Consider the following 17852-nt stretch of genomic DNA (forward strand, 5'->3'; position numbering starts at 1 on the left):
AACTGGTTTGTTTGGAAAAGGTGGCCCTGGTGAACGTGGTCCATATCAAGGATAGCGTGTGCACCCTGCCGACTTCAATCCTGGCACAGTATCTGAAGCAAGCGAACGGCCAGTTATCCTGTCTCAAGGTGAGAGTCCAAAAGGACAAAGATACGTTTGATGTGTACCGGTAGGAAGAGGAAAGAGTGGAGTAGAATAAATCGTTTGACCCGGTTTCAGCAACTGTACCTGGCAACGGGTAACTCGACCAACTACGACGAAGGAGATGTATCCTCTGGTCTTGGCTCGGCCCTGGCGCTCGCGGAACCATGCAACAATAACGGGGGAGCTGCGAGGGGTGCGCTGGTCGCATCAGGAACCGGAGATCCCGAGGGATCGCTCTGGAACACAGCAGGGGAGCAACTTTGCGTCGTTTGCCAGTACTTCCCTCTTTCCAGAGCCCTGCTGCCTTGCAGACACACCTGCATCTGCGCCTCCTGCTTCGGCAAGCTGGACCGGTGTCCCATGTGCAGAAGCCCCATCAAGAGCTACTTTTGCATCCGGGGCGAAGAGTACATGCCCCTCGAGGCGGAAATCAATCCATGCAAGCAGAGACAGTCAAGTCACGGGCCCACCCACTGGCTGCACGATTGGAACGACAGACTCACCGATTTCCTCGGATTCGCGCGATAGGAACGCCCCTTGTTCCAAATCGAATCGAATCGATTTCGAAATCAGGAGACTTTTCGCGTTCTTTTGAGCCCGAGGGACTGCTCCGCGTTTCTAGGTGTAGCGTTCACAACGATGAACGAAGAAGAACCGCTTTCTGTTAGCTGTTAGAGCAACGGGCAATTGGGAAGCATTCGAACGACAGGGAGAATGGCAGTTTCGTTGAAAATTTCCAAGATTTCTAAATACCAGGATAGGAAATCGATACCGACGATTCACAGATTCAACGACGAAAATGTAAACATTTCAAAATCTCCTATGGAGTAGCGTTTCAGATTTTTACCAAGTAACGTTGTATAAATACTTAAGGTGTACATACAAAATATTAGATAGGACGTGTCCGATTCTACGATTGAAACTAACGATTAAGTTATTGATATTATTTCATACGAACACAAGATTATTCAATAGGTCTAGGAGATATTAGTTCTGATATGCATGCCTTTAAAGTATTTCTCCACTTTTCTCTCACTCCTCTTCTCCATCTATTATTCCTCATTCTCTTTTCTCTTTCCCTCTTTCTCTCTCCATCCGCTCGATTTGTCTAGCTGTAACGGATCAACGATCCAAAGGAAAATACTTTTTGTTTCCTTTGTAATTGCTCTGCCGTCCATGAGCAGCGATGGAGTGACTTTTACACGAGGTTCTTCTTGAAAGAAAACGGTATTCGGTCGGAAATCGAAAGGACAACTAATAAACGTTCGATGAAAATTAATTTAAGAGGAGAACGTTGTGTTAACGTTAGAAACTGTAAATACACAGACTGTGATAATTGTAATAACATCTATTATGTACCAGACACCACGAAAGAATCTGGGCAACGCGGAACAGAAAATCACTTTCGTATTTCACCGTTTATTAATGCATTATCGTCAGCCTATTTCCGGATATCTTCTGGAAGTGTGCATTCAAAGAAAAAACATGATATTGTTCTCCCGTTTCGTGAGTTCGTGATGAGGATAGAATTTTAAGCACGTTAAAATGAAATGAGTTACGAGTTTTAGCCATTCGTATTTCAAATGTCAAATCGAGGATGTCAGAAGATTTGAATTTAACACTTGAAGAATTTAAACGGAAACTAGACGTAAGCACCCCTTAACCTTCTCAATTTCGTTCTGTTCGCTTAGAGTGGTATTTCTCTCTCTCCCTCTCTCTCTCTCTCTCTCTCTCTCTCTCTCTCTCTCTCTCTCTCTCTCTCTCCCCCTCTCTCCCACTTTTTCTCTTCTCTTTTTCTTCCTCATACTCTCTTGTGATAAGCAGATCGCGAATGTTTATGCAAACGTAGATTTAACGAAATGTTTGCATAAAATCCACGGTTTGGTAACAAGCAACCGTATAAGCAAAATGCTTCGATGATTCTTAACACTGGCAGTGCTACAGTGTACGTGTCGTTAACAACGGTAGGGATCATTGAAACGCCGCGTATGGCACATTTACACTGCTACAAGTCCCAACGCGTGTCATGTAGGAGAGTACAATGAAACGATACGGCTAATTCAAGAGTAAAAGGCCTCTGAAGTCAATGTTATTGTAGTCGATGATCTTAACATCCTAATTTATATTTGATTCAACAAGTATGGAGTTTCGATGATGAAACAATGTCTGTATGTGAGAACCTGTATATAATTTATTTAATAAAGCGTATTCATGCTGTTAAATCGGGCCATGTACATATGTATACATAAGACATTGCCTGTCGGTCTATCCTGTGACCAAAGTGCAGAAAATGATTTTAATTCCATATGTATTGCAACTTTAATATCCAAATTAAATTACGAACCATATTTATATGCTCCTCCCTTGCCCAACAATTATTTGCATGATAAGAAACAGAAGACCAATAGAAGAAATCCCTGCATTCTAGCGATAACAGTCAATCTTGTGAAATGTGTATGGTACAAGTACACAGTTACAGAATTACTACTTAAACAATATACCAAATTCATTGTTTGTTTAAATGTAAACGATTTTAATCTTAAAAAAGTGGTTCTTTTTAATCTGCGTGACAGAAAAAATATGTAGAGCAAGTTCTTTGTGTCCAAAGATCCCAGCTCCTATAGATCGGTGATTTTCGAGTACATTCGACTTTCTTCGGGTGCGCTCGGGCCTCTAGCAATACACACGGTTTGTGTACATACACGTATTTCACTGTGTATGTACAATTCTGGAGACCGTTGATCAAGTTGACATTCGATTCTGACTTTACATTACATGTGTATTCGAATTTTTTCTCAAACGTCAATCGAAATTTCGTTGACGCGAGAATTAACGTTGAAAGCTCGATTTCTCATTTTGTCTTCCAAGAGCAATGTCTTCGACAAGAAGGTGAGCGTCGCACACGAACGCCTCGAGATGATTCGATGAGCAAAAATAAGGACGCAGATCTACATGCTTCGTGAAAATCGCTACAATACTGTGTCGTGAACCGGCGCGTATTGTTCGCTTCCCTTTGTTCATCACAAAAACTCGGTTGTTTTCGTTTTCATTGGAACCTTTACCTCTAAGATGGTTTACCGCAACTAGAAGGATACGTGAGAGTCAGTTTTGGATGTCCTTTTCAGGCACATGTACACTCATCGATCAAAAGGGAATGTTTGTTTTGCTTTTCACTGGCTTCGAATCACGAGCTATTGCAAAGGTTAACCCGAACCACAGTACGATCACTTGATGAGGTGAGTGTGCGGTCCTTGTTTTTCTATCAGCTTTCACGTCTGACTCATTCGCGTGGTGATAACACCCGGTGTAAATTCGAGCTTTTGAAATTTTCCATTTTGATATTCACCGAACATCTAAAGTGCTAATTTAAAACTTTACTTCGTTATTACAGTTTCGTAATTGTGCTAGTGTTTTCCGGGATAAGTAAATTATATATTAAAATGTCTCAATCGTAGTCTACAAGCACGAGATGTTCGTGTAAAATTTAATTTTGACTTTTTGGGTTATCTGTTATCACTGTGGTGCATTACGGATTACGAAGGGAATCGTAAACTCGAAGCAAATTACTTTATCCTTATCACCTTACAACCTTTAGGTTCGTAAATTTTTCACATTTAACCAAGATTAAGATACTCAGAATCAAGAACTTTTTCAGAAATATATCTGGTAGTATATGCTTTAGGAATACCTTGTTTAAGTCCAAATATTGTTGCTAAGAAATTCTGTGATTTTATGTGCTAGGTTTTGAAGAATAAATAACTGCTAATAATAGGAAGCAATGGCTGGCAGTGGAGAACTTTGGGTGCAATGTTTTACCTGTTGTTTAACACAACAAGGACCAAGGACGCGCAATGGAAGGCAACGGTCACATCAGAGATTAAGGATAGACCGTAGTATGATAGGGGTGCCCACAAATTTTAGACATACCGGTCATATAAGCAGCGGAGATGTGGATATGACCAGCGCACAATTGTCCAATATACAGGCACAGATGCAGATGAAAGGAGGCTATGACAATGCATATGGAGTTAAGGTAGCATAACTTTAATTTTCTTGTGTTGAATTTATAAGGATAAAAAATTATATGCAAATCAAAATTTATTTTAGGCATGTTGAAATTATTTATATGGTATATTTAGACTGACGTGGAAACAATTTGGAGACGAGAGTATAAAATCAATGGTGTTTTTAATGTCTACCGTTCCTCACATTAAAACGGACATACATGCAGTTTGTATGTAAAGATATGTTGGAAATGAGGTCTCATCTTAGTATGAAATCAAATGTATGAAGACCAAGCTAAACAGAATCTACAATTGCGAGATTCTAATCCCTACAGAGACTGTGTCAAAAATTCGTATTTAATTAGACGCTACATTCAACTGCCGTACAAGTTACGCTTTTATTGTAAAGACTGGATGCTCGATAGGAACAGAAACTGCCACATTATACACACAAGTTTTGAGGTGCATTACTTTTTTTTGTAGTAACTTGTAATTATTCTTCCATTACATAGTTCTCTTCCAGAACATAGTCGATGTTCGTTGATATACACACATACTAATTATGCTAATTGTTATATCGAGCGTTACTCATATTTACATGTTTTTTTTTTTTGATAACGCAATGACTTTTTACAGTAGTAAATCTATCATTAATAAGCGTTAGATACCTGTCTTATACTTCAAAATGAGAATATGAGTACTTCTTCACGGTTACGTAATGCTTTTGTAAAGAGATAAAAAAATGAGGAAAGAATGTATTTTGCATAGTTTACCTGTGCTGATTAATGGATAAATATTTTAGTATATATGCGGTGGACATGAATGTTCACAAAGCACGGCCCACTTTTCCTATTTCCGTACTCCAATCCCCAAAATGGGGCGCGTAAACCTACATTAGGTAACTTTTAAAACTTAAATGTGTCGAAAGAGTTGAGAAAAAAAAATGATTTATACGTATTCTTCCTAGTCTATAATTATTTGACTACGAATCGTGAATTATTATAGCTATTGTTTGTTATACTTTAATCTTATAAATCGTGATCTCCTGAAGGTGTATCCATGGACCACTGACAAACTTATGGGGACGAATTGACCGGAGAGATAGGAGGACAAATAATCCGCAAAGGATTTTTGGAATTTAATTTATATCCTGGACCATTAAACATCGAAACGTATATATTAGATGCATTTAAAAAGTATTCCTATATCTCCGAATTCTGATCGTCTTCTATATGCATACATCATGAATATTTATTTAGACTTTTGGTACTTTTAAAAAAGAAATTGTAAAGGAAACTCATAATGTACAAGCACTTATGGTCTATAAGGAAATAGTATGTCGAAACAAGAGACAGTTCTAAATATTGTATTTAATATGTAAGAATAAATTTGTGTACTTGCAATCTGGTTTCATGAATATTACTTACTTTCCTTAAAAGTAGATGAATCAATTATTAATAACACATTTTCTTTAATATTACATAACACACTTATTTATTATTATTATTATTATCATTATTATAACATCTACTAGGCTAGCTGTAGATACAAAAGCTATTTTTAAACTATACATCGTTATGTCAAGGTTATAATATCACATAATATGTATGTGGATATAGAGATCCATGTCCATTTCAGAGACTCGTCTCGTCCCCCAAGCATGAAATATTCTTTTTAAAGCTGTCTCTCTTTTTCTCTCTCGCTCTTCAGTTAAAATCGTTTAGTTACAAGTTTAAGAAGTAATCACTTTGAAAAGAATATTCAGTGCAATACAAATTCTATACGTACATACACATAACGATAGTCTTTACATATCAAACATGCGTACACAGCCATGCTGCTTCTACAATTGTACTTTAAGCATCCATTGGTCATGGATCAAACCAAGAAACGCCTGCGAGTCTTGCATTACACCTTTTTTCCGCTGTCTATCTAAGGTGACAGCCTATTTCGAGCATATTCGTTTTATATATGTATGTATATAAACGCACGCGTATGTGTGTCTAGACTAATACTAAATATTAAAACGCAGAATAGCAGACATATACAGCTAGTTCATATTTCTGAAAAAACCTCAGTATTTACAAAAGAAATTAGGTAAGTTGTAAGAAAACGCGACTTCGATATTTGCAGATCAGTTTGCACTTAACTTTGATGTATATACATTATTGTTTCCGCACACCCCAAGAAACTTGCATCTAAACAAATTGTATCCAAGTGGATTGTATCTGTCGATTTTTCATTAACAATACGAATGTGCTTTAAATACATATTTAGTTCAAGGTGTCTCTCGGAACGAAGGGACATCGGCTGCGACTCCCTAACAAAACTTCGTTTAGCATATATTCGTGTCACACGGTATAACAAACTCATTTCCGTTTTCGTGATTTAGCAGGCGTCACGTCACTTCTCTGCCCTCCTGTAGTGGAGCCCATCCTTGGAAACGGACTTCCAGTGAATGCGAGGTGGCAACAGCAACTCGATGGGAACTTGAACGTGTCTGGGACCACCGTGCCATCCGACAACACCGCCGCAAGTTGTCTATAAACGTACTTTTGTTTGCAGGTTGCTTTGTAGCCTAGTCCAGGTCCATCGGTGGCGATCACGTTGCAATTAGTGTTCTCTTTGCTGCAAATAATGTAAGATTTGTAAAAAAAAAAATAACGCACGGTAGATAGTCAGGTGCAAAGATGCTATCTATACTTATAGAATACCCACCTACACTTTTCAATTCGTACACCCTGCTTAAAATTATCCTGATTTGCAATGTATTTCCATTGGTTATCCTTGTTCTCGGCTGTTTGAGGATATATTACTTGCTCCTGAAAGTATTTAAGTATTTATTAAATCAATAATCTGTTCAAGAACAAGTTTGTCAGTTTTACAGGATAATATTCCACGAATCTACATACCGTTGTTACACAGAGTGGCACATCGTCGTTTTCGTTGAATCTCTGTTCTATGGCGGGCATCTAATAGTATCCAGATAAAGTTAGAGACCAGTATTCAATAAAATATGCATACATGTATACATATATTTTTTAATAATTTGCCTACGAACCTCGTCAACAGATGCCAGATATCTGAGACTTCCGTTTCGTTGAATTGCCTCGGTTACTATGTGTTCGGGATAATTGTTTACCTTTTCGCAATACGTGGCACCCTTGCAAACAGGAACATGTGAAATCATATCAGGAAATACGATCTTACCGTCCGACTGCATTTCATCATAATCTGCAAGAACACGTGTTTACGATTATCAAGTAACCAAGATATCCCAGGCTCTCCTCCTTAGGAATGAAAAGAACATTCGACAATTTCAATTGAATAAATCGAGTGGTCTAAGTGAATCATCAGTGTATTAAAATGTCCCACCCACATTCTAATTTTCTACAAATTCATCTTCATGTATAGATTCATTAAAACAGCAACCAGTAGGTATGAGTTAGAGAAAATTTAGGCACAATTGATGTGTATTATCTTTTGTTTATTACTTGTGTAACGTCTGATCGATTGTTTGGTGGATGCACGTCTGCGGTCTCTTCGTTGCGTTTGGTCATTGTTATCGGACCAGCCCTCGGTATCGCTCGAGCCTAATTTTGACGAAGTTTCCGGTACCGATCGTCCGACACTCACAGTCATCCATGGTTCCTCGATAGTGTCAAGAAATTGATCATTATCCTCAATCCCATCTACATGGTACGGTAACGCGTCTGCGTTCCGTGTGATCTGCAAAAATACATCCGATGTTAGTCTAGATACATAGCTTTGAAGAAGTGTGCGTTTGTGCGTACGTATTAATTCAATGTACCGTTTAAGTGGTCATCGCACAAACCCGAGCAAGTACATCGTAGTGTTAATATCCCTTCAGAAAAACTGGAAATACCGTTATGTGTAGATATCCTCTCACGGATCAACGAATACCGATTATCCTTTCTCTATTCAATGATTTATATGAGTATTAATAATTCTGCACAGCATGCTTGGAACCTGTACTAGCAATTTTAAACCTCTCAGGAATGATCATAATGGCCAATCACTGGATCAGTTATGACCAATGCTAGATAATGTATTCGTGTTTCTTATTGCTCTCGAAGAACTTACATGTGTAACGTTGCTGGATATATACTTATATTTTGCGGAATGAATTTTACGCAACAGTGTACGAACGGCTAACTATGTTTACTTATCTTTCATAATCAATCCTTTCAAATTATGAAACATTATACCAAATAACTACAATACACACGAGTTACTTTTAGTTCCAACAACAAAGATCTATCAACATACTAGTCGCATTTCATTTTTGTTCTACCGTTTCCTGGGAAGTTTTTACAACAGAACTCCACATATTGTTTCTAATCAATGGAAAATTAGAAAATCAAGAGAGATCTTTTTTGTTTTTATTATCCTATCTTTCGAGTTGAATACATCATTCGAGCTGCTTGATCAAGATAAACATCTTTACCATCTCTCCACTATCCGAAGAATAATTAATCTTAACTCGTTTATTCCGTCCTTTGGTACAGGGGTTCTCAATTGTAATTCTAAAATTTCTCAATTTTTTCGTGTTTTCGACATCGAAGTTTTGAAATCATTGAGAGCTGCTGCGATAAAATATGCAACGATGCACTGAAGTAAGCTCATAAGTAATCGGCAGATGCGTTGTAAATTCTTGCCAGCAAAATCACGTGCCAGAAAAAAAACACGATGAACTTGAAGATATCTACTTAGTTGGCTTAAGAAAGTAAGGGTATTTCGAAAGTAAGACAATTCGTCTTTTATTGGCTTCTTCATAGAATGATAGGTTTCTGTGAAAGATATTGCCACGAACCTTCTAAAATCTAATATGTATTTCCAAGACTGGTACTTGTTAATATTAACCGAGACGGTCACTTCCCGTACAGAATTAATCGGATAACGCTTTGTTTCGCCTTGACTTCATCGTCTTCTAATATAATTTCATGTAAACATCACTGGTACTTCAACTTCATTTTACTAATCATTTACTATTTCACAAGTTCACCCTAGCCCGTGAAATACAGTTACGCGACGATAACAGATCTCGGATTACGTAAATATGACCGGCCGGCTGCTAATCACAGACTGTGCAGCATTAACTACATATGAAATATTATAGCGTATTACGATTCAGTTTGTGCATTGTGGACGTGTTTCGAATCATTGGATTACTCGTTCAATAACTGAACGTTATTCGGCTGCGTGTAACACACTTATTTCTGATAGCTTCGGACTGTTTAAATTCAAAATGCAACTATAGTGCCGCGGATTCAACTGTTTACAGATCTAATACGAAGTAGGTGAATACAGGGGACAAGGTATACGGGCCTAGCGAAGATATCATACAAATATTTTGATCGAACACTGTACAGTATATTTTTCGGTATGAGGTTTTCAGCAGTGATTATAAGTTTAACAACGGAGTTTTAATTAAAGCATGTTAACTCACCAATATAATTAAAAAACAGAGTACGACGAATGTCAAGATCGGGCTGCGGTATTCCTGTCCCATTTTCTATAAATACATCAATGTTGTCCAGATATCACAATCGGGCTGCTCAATTCTCAGTGACACGTGAAACCACGGCACAAGCACATGCACCGTTTTTCAGGAGGAAGTGATATTCTTCAGCTCTGTTTACAGTACGTCGTCGACGCGTCGTCTAATACTATGCCTCTCGACGATTTTCTATGGATGGCACAGTCGCGCGCGAATGAATTCGCGTATTTTTTGAGATACAAAACGCACTTACACAGGATTGTCACAATCGACGTAAAAAAGGAACGGTCGAACTTGAACTCGGTTGTCGATGAATCGCTCGGCGATCCTTCACGTTCGAACGATGGAACACGATTGACGATTGACCTGTGGTGTGGTGCTTGTGTCGCCGTCGCTTGTTGCTTACCACGCGCGTCAGCTATCTTCCTCGACGTGTTAGCCGTTCGCGGCCCAGGCTTAGGACCTTAGGGGGTAAATTCACCGGTCTGATAATTGCAAGTATGTATATCCCTCTCCAGGGTCAGGGGTGCCGGGCACAGGATACGGAACAGGTCAGATCCACGGCTTCATGCGATTAAAGGATTAACTTGCCGGAAACCTGATACTTTGGTAAAGAAGAACCAAACTTTAGATGCTTCTTTTAACTAATTATGCTAAGTAAACTTATTGATAGATTTGGAATCTTTAGAAGTGTATTAGGTTACGGTTACATTACTCGAATTGTTAACTTTATCGAAGAATTATAATTTCTTCTATTTCGAATTCCTTTCTATTGCACAAGTAAACATAAATATCTGATTTATAATACAGTAGAACTCCATTTATATAAACTCGTCGGGAGAAAATCAGATCATGGCACTGTAGGTCCGCTGATTATCCTCACTATTTCTATACATAGTGTATATTTTAAACATTGCTAACTGTTGTATTCTTGTTTCAAAATGTAGTCCATCTCGCTGTCATTCTAATCGAAAGCCTATAGCGCGAGGTAAAAAGAAAGCATACTTTGAAATTAATATAACTTTTATTTAACGTTACAACCAACGTTTTATTTCTATATTAACTTGCAAAATACCACAGCAACATACACAAATGAAATAGAATTAGAAGTCCGTTAGTCAATATTATTTGAAGAAAAAGAATTTTTGTGGAAATATAGTGCGACAAAATAATAGCACATTTGACTAAAAATTATTTATAGTAATTCTCTTTAGCAAAGATTTATAGAATTTTTAAATAGTTGTTTACACTAATTGGTCTCACTAAACTTGAACATATTTTTTCCATTCGCGAACAATTTTATATGGTATTAACTTTCGCATTTCGGTAAAGAGGTGTCTAGAGACCTTCCCATCTTATTTAGAGTGATGAACCTGTGTACGTTAGTAGTAGAATAGGGGTAGGGGTCTCAAATCCAAACGACCGCGAGTACGTATTGGTAAAATATCGATGTGGGTCGCGAAAGATCCTGTTCCCATTCAGCAAGTATTCATACTCCGAGGGTTAAGGTTGAATGACCTTGCTGATCAATCCAAAAACCAATTTTGTAACCAGGAAAGTATACTGCGGCATTATCCTAATGAATAATACAGGATGTCCCTGAATGTACGTACAAGCAGGTACCATGTGATTCTTCATAAAGAATCTTTATTATTCGAGCTGGAGTTTTTACTAAGCTCCTGCTCGTCGAATGACGTATATCGCTTATAACCGCAAGTGCGTATGTAAGAACAAACTTTCAAATTAGATTTTCTCAAAAACTAGTTCCAAAATAAAAAAAAATATTTTATATTTTTTTCATGTTTTTTTATATTCGCTTAGTGATCACTTGTACATACTTTTAAGGAAAACTTGCATTTTTCAGCAGAAGAACAATAATTCAATAGAATGTGATAAATAAATTATATTTAAAAGTGTAAAGAGAACTGCATATAATTTGTATTGTTGTAAATACTAATATTAATATGTAAACACATAATGTATGTTTTATGTACTGTTAAATGTCATATTCTTATTACAAAATGTAGACTGTATCGTTGTTGTTCTAATCGATAATTTACTACGTACTCCAGGTATGAACAATAAATACGTTTCATTGTATTCTAAAACGGTTTGTTAAACCTCACGGAACTGGTTGACTGGTATTTACGCACCTAGCAGATTTCCAAACACAAAGGAAATCCGAGGCCGGTGGCCAGTTAGGGTGGATGATCAACCCAGTTACCTGTCGATTTCTTCGTTCAACCGTACCGACCGTAATAAAAAGGTCATAACGTAGTTGGCGTTTGTAGGTATTGTGAGTCACGCATGTGCTCCAAATAATTGCAAAGTGATCTGTTATCGTTTCTTTTAACCTGCGTCTGCATTGTCTACATTTACTTGATTTGTGTCTCGAATGAAATTCGATTGAGTACTATTATAAGTGGGCAGCGGATTTTTATACGTTTGCGGGATATATAGATTTATGAAGTGCATAAAAACGTATAAGTTAACAACGTCTGACAGCATTTTAATATTCTTCCTACAGTAAGTGATCCTTTAGTTGATAGAAGAAACTTTTCGCTAATTGTAACTTTTGTAAAACGACATATGAAAATAAAATTTTGCATAAATATCCACAGTCTAGTTTTACAGCTTAGATACTTACAACGATAACAAAATGGTGAAACTGAAATAAAATATTTTATAATTTACAAATGAAAAAATCATTCTTCACTGTTTATTTCTATTTGCTCAGACACTATGTGAAAAAACGCGCGAAACTGATTGTGATGTTTGAAATTCGAGTGCCTGCAACGTTACTTCGATTTATATGGCATAATGTCCGATATAAAAAGTGTTTTATCTTTGTTGTGTCAGCATTTGAAACTATCGGTCAATGTTTTTATAAAACCTGAATATTTTAGACTAGCAAAATTTAATGACAACGCAGAAAATGTAGTAAGCATTTGACAGAGTTTTTACATAACCTCTATATGCGAAACTATGTAAACAGTGGGTAAAATATTAGACGATGATTTATTTTCTGTAATAGGTTAAGGCATTCTGGGAAGCATTGAACATCTTGAGTTATCACGTTGTACAAGAAAAGCATATCGAAATTGACTTTCAACATTATGGTAAATTTCTTTGGTTAAGTGTATTGCAGTGTATATAATTTATTTGTTGATGTTTATTACGTTTTTAATATCAGTCACTACCATGTACTAAAACCGAATATATTTTCAGATACAGTATGGGCCACGAAATTGTATTTTGCATATCTACAGTATCCTTCCATCGAATTTTATGCCTCTAATAGACATGATAAAAACAGCAGATATTTATTATTAGCATTTGCTTGGCTTCTTGGAACTCAAGATACTCTAGATAGTTTAATTAGGAAGACTCTTTCGAACAGTGTTCTTGGAAGGGAATGTTCAAAGCCAAACAATTTAGAAGTGGTTTAAAATTTACTCATAATTTAAATGTATTTAAAAATTAGACATTTGCAAAGAACTATTTGTTTTTTAGAAAAGGAAAGTATTGCACAAGATGCCAGAAACCTTGGTTGGCCAGCTGAACAGTATTATACATTTAAATGGTAAAGTGAATTACAATATCAGAGAGATATATAATCTTGTTTATAAGAGAGCTAATTTAGTAAGCAAAGTTCATGCTGCAACCATCAATGTCAGTGGTCTCCCTCACTTGAGCGTATCAGAACTGGCTTTAATAAAACGTATTGCGACTTCTGATCAAAATAAGCTTTGTCAGGAGGATGAGAGATACCTGCAAGAATTACACACTGCTGGAAATTTACTGGATGCACATTTTAAATGGCAGAGAAAAGAGCACATATTCTTCGAATGGATGGTATATAATATCCTCATAAAATATATGTTTCACCTAAAGGATCATATTGTAATAGTAAAAATCCAATTTTCAGGTAACTGTAGTACAAGAACACAAAAAGCATTCAAGTTCACCTGAGATCGACTGGAATGAAATTTTTAAATTTATAACTGTATTATATAGTATTATACAAGGAAAGTTTGAAGCTTTATCGTCCCAACATAACCATAATTGTCAAGTCCAAGAAAGCACAGCTGTGTCGCGATTAATGAGAGTGCCAAAGGATCTGAATACAATGGAGGATCAGTTGACAGAGATGTCAGCAGAATTGGAGAGAGAAACGAAACATCTGTCAGAATATAAAGAAAAGTTATCCAAGGAATTGAAAAAACTTTTACATTTAATACCTTCCTGTATACAACTTTGATGGTTTATAACAAAATAAAAAAGGAAAACGCATACACGTTGTCGAATGAAATGATATGTTATAGTTTTAGAGCATCTGAGTGAGTGTCATGTTGCAGGAAGTGCTGTTACCACTCCGTCGACCACCCCAAACGATGATATGAACACATTGAGAATAGTCACCAGAAATATGCCAATCACTGTCCAGTTGTTCGCACGTTCAGCTTTACACATTTGAGCATTGTCTTTGACATTGTATCTACTGTTCCAAATCAAACCTATCCCCACTGCGATCTGAAGAAATAGACTGGCACCTATCATGACCAGCGATGGATAAAAGTACGGATGCCCTCCGTCAGTCTGTAGAACGTAACGTAGCTGATTGGCATTTGCTGATAACAGAGCTAGGTCCATCATTCCTTGAGCTAAGGTTTTCTTATGCTGATAAATATTAACGTCGGGAGTAGGCTGAAGTGGAGGTACTATCGGGAAAAACGGAGTTAAGCTGTCTGGAAATTTCGGAAGATCTGATTGTGGCGTTCGGGGATCCTTTGGCAGCAAGCCATCATCTATTCCCCGATGATCGAACCCGATCGGCGGTTTTCCTTCCGGTTCGAGGTCATCGATCTCCGGTCCAGAGGTAGGCCGAGGGTTGTTCGTATTATCTGTTTCTAACAGAGAACCAAATCGAGGTCCAATGGAAACAGCTTCGAATTCCTTGGACGTTAGTGGTTGAGCTACCTCGTCCGTGATGTCGTCCATGTAGAGAATTTCATCCCCATTATGTTTCAATAGATCCATGTTTCTGCTCGGACCGTTTGTCAATCTTAATGTTCGGTTTCAGACGAGACGAAACAGTATTTGATACGCACCCTTATCAGTGTACAGGAAATGCACGGCTCTGAAGGTCCAACATTAGGGCAAGCAGCTATCAGGGTCACTGATTACTTATCTCTGTAACAATGGGACCGGATCACAGTTACAAGAATGGAAGTTGTCGGTTTGCGATTTACAGTCTATATCGTCTTCAACTAATTGTGCGACGCGTGCAACAATAGCTTATGCCAGCAGCATGCCAGCAGACCACCACCGCCGTGCTCAGACCAAACAGATCTGCTGGCCACGCGATTATAGGAACGCGAACTTCCTTCTATTCACTCGATCGAAACAGGCTGATTCATGATCGGCGTTCGTGATGTCAGCATTAGAACGTCACGATTCCCTTGAACATTGGATTTACCAGTATGTCAGAGCTATCATTTCGTTAACTTAATGCTCCACACATTATTATTGTAAAATGTTGCATTTTATCTAGCACGTTTGTTCCAATTCATTAAGCAAGTCATTAAGTGGTGTTTTGGAATTGGTTTCCTCTAAGCCCTCCGGTGTCTAGGAAACTATTAGGACACTGTTATTAGTTGCATGCTATTGTCACGTGTTTCCTGAGGAAAATGAAAATGACGTTCTCTTCTGTTGGCTCGAGTCAAGGATTTTATGCGACTGACAGTGAGAAGTAGGGGAATGGCATTACTCCAACGAAACCTTGTAAGATCGTCAGTATACTATAAATAATATGTAACAGTGATTCGGGACAAACCACGAATTAACATACTGTTCTGCTCAAAATAACGAAAGTAACAAAAGTTACACACAAAACGTAAATATTCCCATTGCATTGTTGATAAGTTCGTTTAGGAATCGGCGAGCACACGAACATAAATTTATACTGGAAAATGGTCAAATCGAGGCATACATTTCTAGCCAAATCTTTGTTGCTGGCAGTGCAAAACGCGCGCTGCCCCTGTGAAAAATCGTAAAGTTTAAAATTCATGATCCGGTAATCAGGATATTCCAAACAAGGTAGCTCTGTACTTTCCCGCAGTCGTCAATGACTCTGAGCACGTTTTACCGGCATGGTTTGCTGCGACTACCAGCAGCGTACAACGATACGACTGAACACAGACGGCTATTGCGCAACCATACTGGGAGCCGCAGACTGTATTCGTCTATTTAGACGTTTCCTGCCTGGGAATCTTTCTTTGGGGAACTACTTATGTCTTTCTATTTTTGTACGAGGAAAAGTGAATCGGGCGAACTCTATGAATCAGTGGTAGAAGAAACGCGAACCCACGCTCGATCGTTATAATGTTACGCTATCATAGCATGTTGAGAAGCATTATTTATTTCTTTATTTATTCATTTATTTACAGCTGAGAAAATTTTTTGAATTGCAATGCAGGAAGATTAGTAGATGTGTAGAATTTTCAGTGAACAGTATGAAAATAAATGAACAGATGAATAAAGAGAAACAATCCACGAAATCGCAGATATTGCTCGTTGCTAATTAGAATGCGATTAATACAGTTGTCACAGTATATTTGAGCATGCAATATTGTCATTTAATGTCTTCAGCATTATATTCGGAAATGATTGGAATAATATCGCGTCTCTGCTTCTGTAGCTTGCTAAAACTATGACTATAACTATGTATGCAGGATCATGGTATCGAACTAGCGCGTCGTCAAGCAAACAATCGTTCCTGTTAACCGAGATTAGGGAAGCAGACAAGAGGTCGGCATTCCTACAGTCTTGTTCGGAGCGCGTAGATTGCTCGAAGGAGTTGCGGGCGACAAAGTTCTATCGTCCTTTGGCCTTGTCATCATTGAGCAACCTTTATACGAGTTTAACTAATCGCTGATTTATACGCCGATCAAAGCGATCTATTCCGAATCTATAGAGAAATTAACTTGAAAAATCGAAAACCATGAAAACTCAAAAGTGTTGCACTCATTGTCCCGGGAAGCTGGTAAGTTCTGCGAAAGCCAACAGGTATCATGAATGCTGCCAACCTAAGTATGTCACCGGGAACCTCAAAATATCTTCCTTGTCCAACGACGTTTGCGATAGCCCTAAAAAGAGAGAGACCGAGGAAGATTTTGCGGAGATATCGAAGAACATAAAAACCGATGCTCGACCATCTTGCTACGAGCACTTTGCTTTGGCGAAGAAACTGCACGCGGAGAACTTGGATCATCAGCCACTACCGGACAAGGTCGACGACATTGTGTTCAAGAACACCGATCTGGAAAGGTCATGACATCGCTCCTGATATGGGTCCTGACATCAGCATGCGAACGGAAGACACAGTCACGGCGATTGCAAACGCTGCAACCAAGAATCCGATGATCCGGCAAGCGGGTCGGTCGGAGGGTACGGACCGATCTTAGGTTGCAAGGAGCCGAAAACGAAGATGGATTTGGCCATCTGTTGGGAGACTCCAATAGATCCTGTCTACGAACCGCCTAGACCTACTCACATTGATGGCTCGGAGGGTGGTCTTGCACCAGCCATTTTCACATTGGTTCACCGTGCTCCCAGCTCAACGAGTTCTCTACGCTCCGTCACCGAAAACAACGAACGTTGCACGAAAAGTCGAACAATTTGTTCGGCAAATAAAGAGGGAGCTGACAAAGAAAAAAGCTGTTGCTGCGACTGTCTCTGCAAGAAACTCGACGGAATCAACATATCGAAGCAAAAAAAAGTAGAAGAACGACCCCGAAGATCTGCTTTCAGAAAGTGCGTCGCCTGCAACCCGAGAGACTTTACGGACGATCCTAGGCTGATTAAGTCGGCCGTTGGTTTAGCTCTGGGTATTGAGAGAAAAGAAGATCAGAAAAGGAAGCCTATGGTACAGAGGCCTAGGACTCCGTTTGCCAAGCGGTCTTTCCGCATCGATACCTTGGCTCCGCCCTTCAGCGTTATGAGCGGAAGCAGAGGCGCAGACTACCCGGAACACTGGAGACTTATGTCGGTTTACCAACAGTCGTACAGAAACCCGCATAGACGAAGAAATTATCGTTGTTAATTATCTTTATTATATGATGAGTATATGATACTGTCTAGGATAGGATTAATTCTCTGATCGTTAACGCAAATAACGGTAG

General features: G+C 38.4%; 6 protein-coding genes across 18 annotated transcripts in view; 4 read left to right on the forward strand and 2 right to left on the reverse strand.

Annotated features, from left to right (window-relative positions):
* Nucleotides 1–2366, forward strand: part of LOC144471324 (cell growth regulator with RING finger domain protein 1) — a 57788-nt gene extending 55422 nt beyond the window's left edge. For all 4 annotated transcript variants that reach the window (XM_078183247.1, XM_078183249.1, XM_078183246.1 and 1 more), the window contains exons 5-6: nt 21–128; nt 220–2366. In XM_078183247.1, the coding sequence (XP_078039373.1) occupies nt 21–128; nt 220–672 (561 nt within the window). In that variant the 3' untranslated portion in view covers nt 673–2366. The remainder of the gene's footprint in view (nt 1–20; nt 129–219) is intronic.
* A 506-nt stretch (nt 2367–2872) lies between these two features.
* Spec2 (CDC42 small effector protein Spec2) lies at nt 2873–5514 on the forward strand. Of its 6 annotated transcripts, none has more exons than XR_013494249.1 (4): nt 2873–3739; nt 3886–4177; nt 4284–4610; nt 5200–5514. XR_013494249.1 is itself a non-coding variant. In XM_078183264.1 (4 exons), exons 3-4 carry the CDS (start codon nt 3923–3925, stop codon nt 4356–4358), a joined length of 330 nt encoding a protein of 109 aa, XP_078039390.1. In that variant the 5' UTR covers nt 2873–3380; nt 3536–3739; nt 3886–3922; the 3' UTR covers nt 4359–5514. The 6 variants fall into 6 exon arrangements, 5 of the variants coding, with proteins under 5 accessions (XP_078039390.1, XP_078039389.1, XP_078039392.1 ...); XM_078183264.1 differs by having other exon boundaries at nt 2873–3380; nt 3536–3739; nt 4284–5514; XM_078183263.1 differs by having other exon boundaries at nt 4284–5514.
* A 27-nt stretch (nt 5515–5541) lies between these two features.
* LOC144471329 (protein spaetzle) lies at nt 5542–10092 on the reverse strand. 3 transcript variants are annotated; one of them, XM_078183261.1, is made up of 7 exons: nt 9619–10090; nt 7960–8024; nt 7643–7877; nt 7210–7382; nt 7061–7120; nt 6867–6970; nt 5542–6776 (listed from the first exon to the last, which is right to left on the reverse strand). In XM_078183261.1, exons 3-7 carry the CDS (start codon nt 7788–7790, stop codon nt 6518–6520), a joined length of 744 nt encoding a protein of 247 aa, XP_078039387.1. In that variant the 5' UTR covers nt 7791–7877; nt 7960–8024; nt 9619–10090; the 3' UTR covers nt 5542–6517. The 3 variants fall into 3 exon arrangements, with proteins under 3 accessions (XP_078039387.1, XP_078039388.1, XP_078039386.1); XM_078183262.1 differs by having other exon boundaries at nt 7960–8086; XM_078183260.1 differs by lacking the exon at nt 7960–8024 and having other exon boundaries at nt 9619–10092.
* Nucleotides 10093–11684: 1592 nt separating this feature from the next.
* Nucleotides 11685–14088, forward strand: LOC144471476 (uncharacterized). Of its 3 annotated transcripts, none has more exons than XM_078183547.1 (6): nt 11685–12195; nt 12291–12609; nt 12704–12788; nt 12898–13112; nt 13183–13524; nt 13598–14088. In XM_078183547.1, the coding sequence occupies exons 2-6, from the start codon at nt 12490–12492 to the stop codon at nt 13928–13930; spliced, it is 1095 nt and encodes a 364-aa protein (XP_078039673.1). In that variant the 5' UTR covers nt 11685–12195; nt 12291–12489; the 3' UTR covers nt 13931–14088. The 3 variants fall into 3 exon arrangements, with proteins under 3 accessions (XP_078039673.1, XP_078039674.1, XP_078039675.1); XM_078183548.1 differs by having other exon boundaries at nt 12407–12609; XM_078183549.1 differs by having other exon boundaries at nt 11687–12609; nt 12898–13109.
* Nucleotides 13886–15066, reverse strand: LOC144471477 (ninjurin-A). The gene is given in 3 exon segments (XM_078183550.1): nt 13886–14125; nt 14128–14713; nt 14781–15066. Coding segments are annotated over 2 exon segments (711 nt in total). The 5' UTR covers nt 14710–14713; nt 14781–15066; the 3' UTR covers nt 13886–13996.
* Nucleotides 15067–16524: 1458 nt separating this feature from the next.
* On the forward strand, nt 16525–17773 carry LOC144471034 (uncharacterized). The gene is given in 1 exon segment (XM_078182693.1): nt 16525–17773. A coding segment is annotated over 1 exon segment (1101 nt). The 5' UTR covers nt 16525–16672.
* The last annotated feature ends 79 nt before the right edge of the window (nt 17774–17852 follow it).

The sequence above is a fragment of the Augochlora pura genome, chromosome 6 (genome assembly GCF_028453695.1).
Source record: "Augochlora pura isolate Apur16 chromosome 6, APUR_v2.2.1, whole genome shotgun sequence".
NCBI lineage: Eukaryota > Metazoa > Arthropoda > Insecta > Hymenoptera > Halictidae > Augochlora > Augochlora pura.

Coding starts and splice junctions, on each gene's coding strand:
- Spec2 (XM_078183263.1), top strand. CDS start 3,923: ATGGCTGGCAGTGGAGAACTTTGGGTGCAATGTTTTACCTGTTGTTTA. Junction 4,178..4,283: donor ACAATGCATATGGAGTTAAG/GTAGCATAACTT, acceptor TGGTATATTTAG/ACTGACGTGGAAACAATTTG.
- LOC144471329 (XM_078183260.1), bottom strand. CDS start 9,681: ATGGGACAGGAATACCGCAGCCCGATCTTGACATTCGTCGTACTCTGT. Junction 7,121..7,209: donor ATCTGGCATCTGTTGACGAG/GTTCGTAGGCAA, acceptor GGATACTATTAG/ATGCCCGCCATAGAACAGAG. Junction 6,777..6,866: donor GTACGAATTGAAAAGTGTAG/GTGGGTATTCTA, acceptor CATTATTTGCAG/CAAAGAGAACACTAATTGCA.
- LOC144471476 (XM_078183547.1), top strand. CDS start 12,490: ATGTCCGATATAAAAAGTGTTTTATCTTTGTTGTGTCAGCATTTGAAA. Junction 12,610..12,703: donor ATGACAACGCAGAAAATGTA/GTAAGCATTTGA, acceptor TTTCTGTAATAG/GTTAAGGCATTCTGGGAAGC. Junction 12,789..12,897: donor AATTGACTTTCAACATTATG/GTAAATTTCTTT, acceptor ATATATTTTCAG/ATACAGTATGGGCCACGAAA.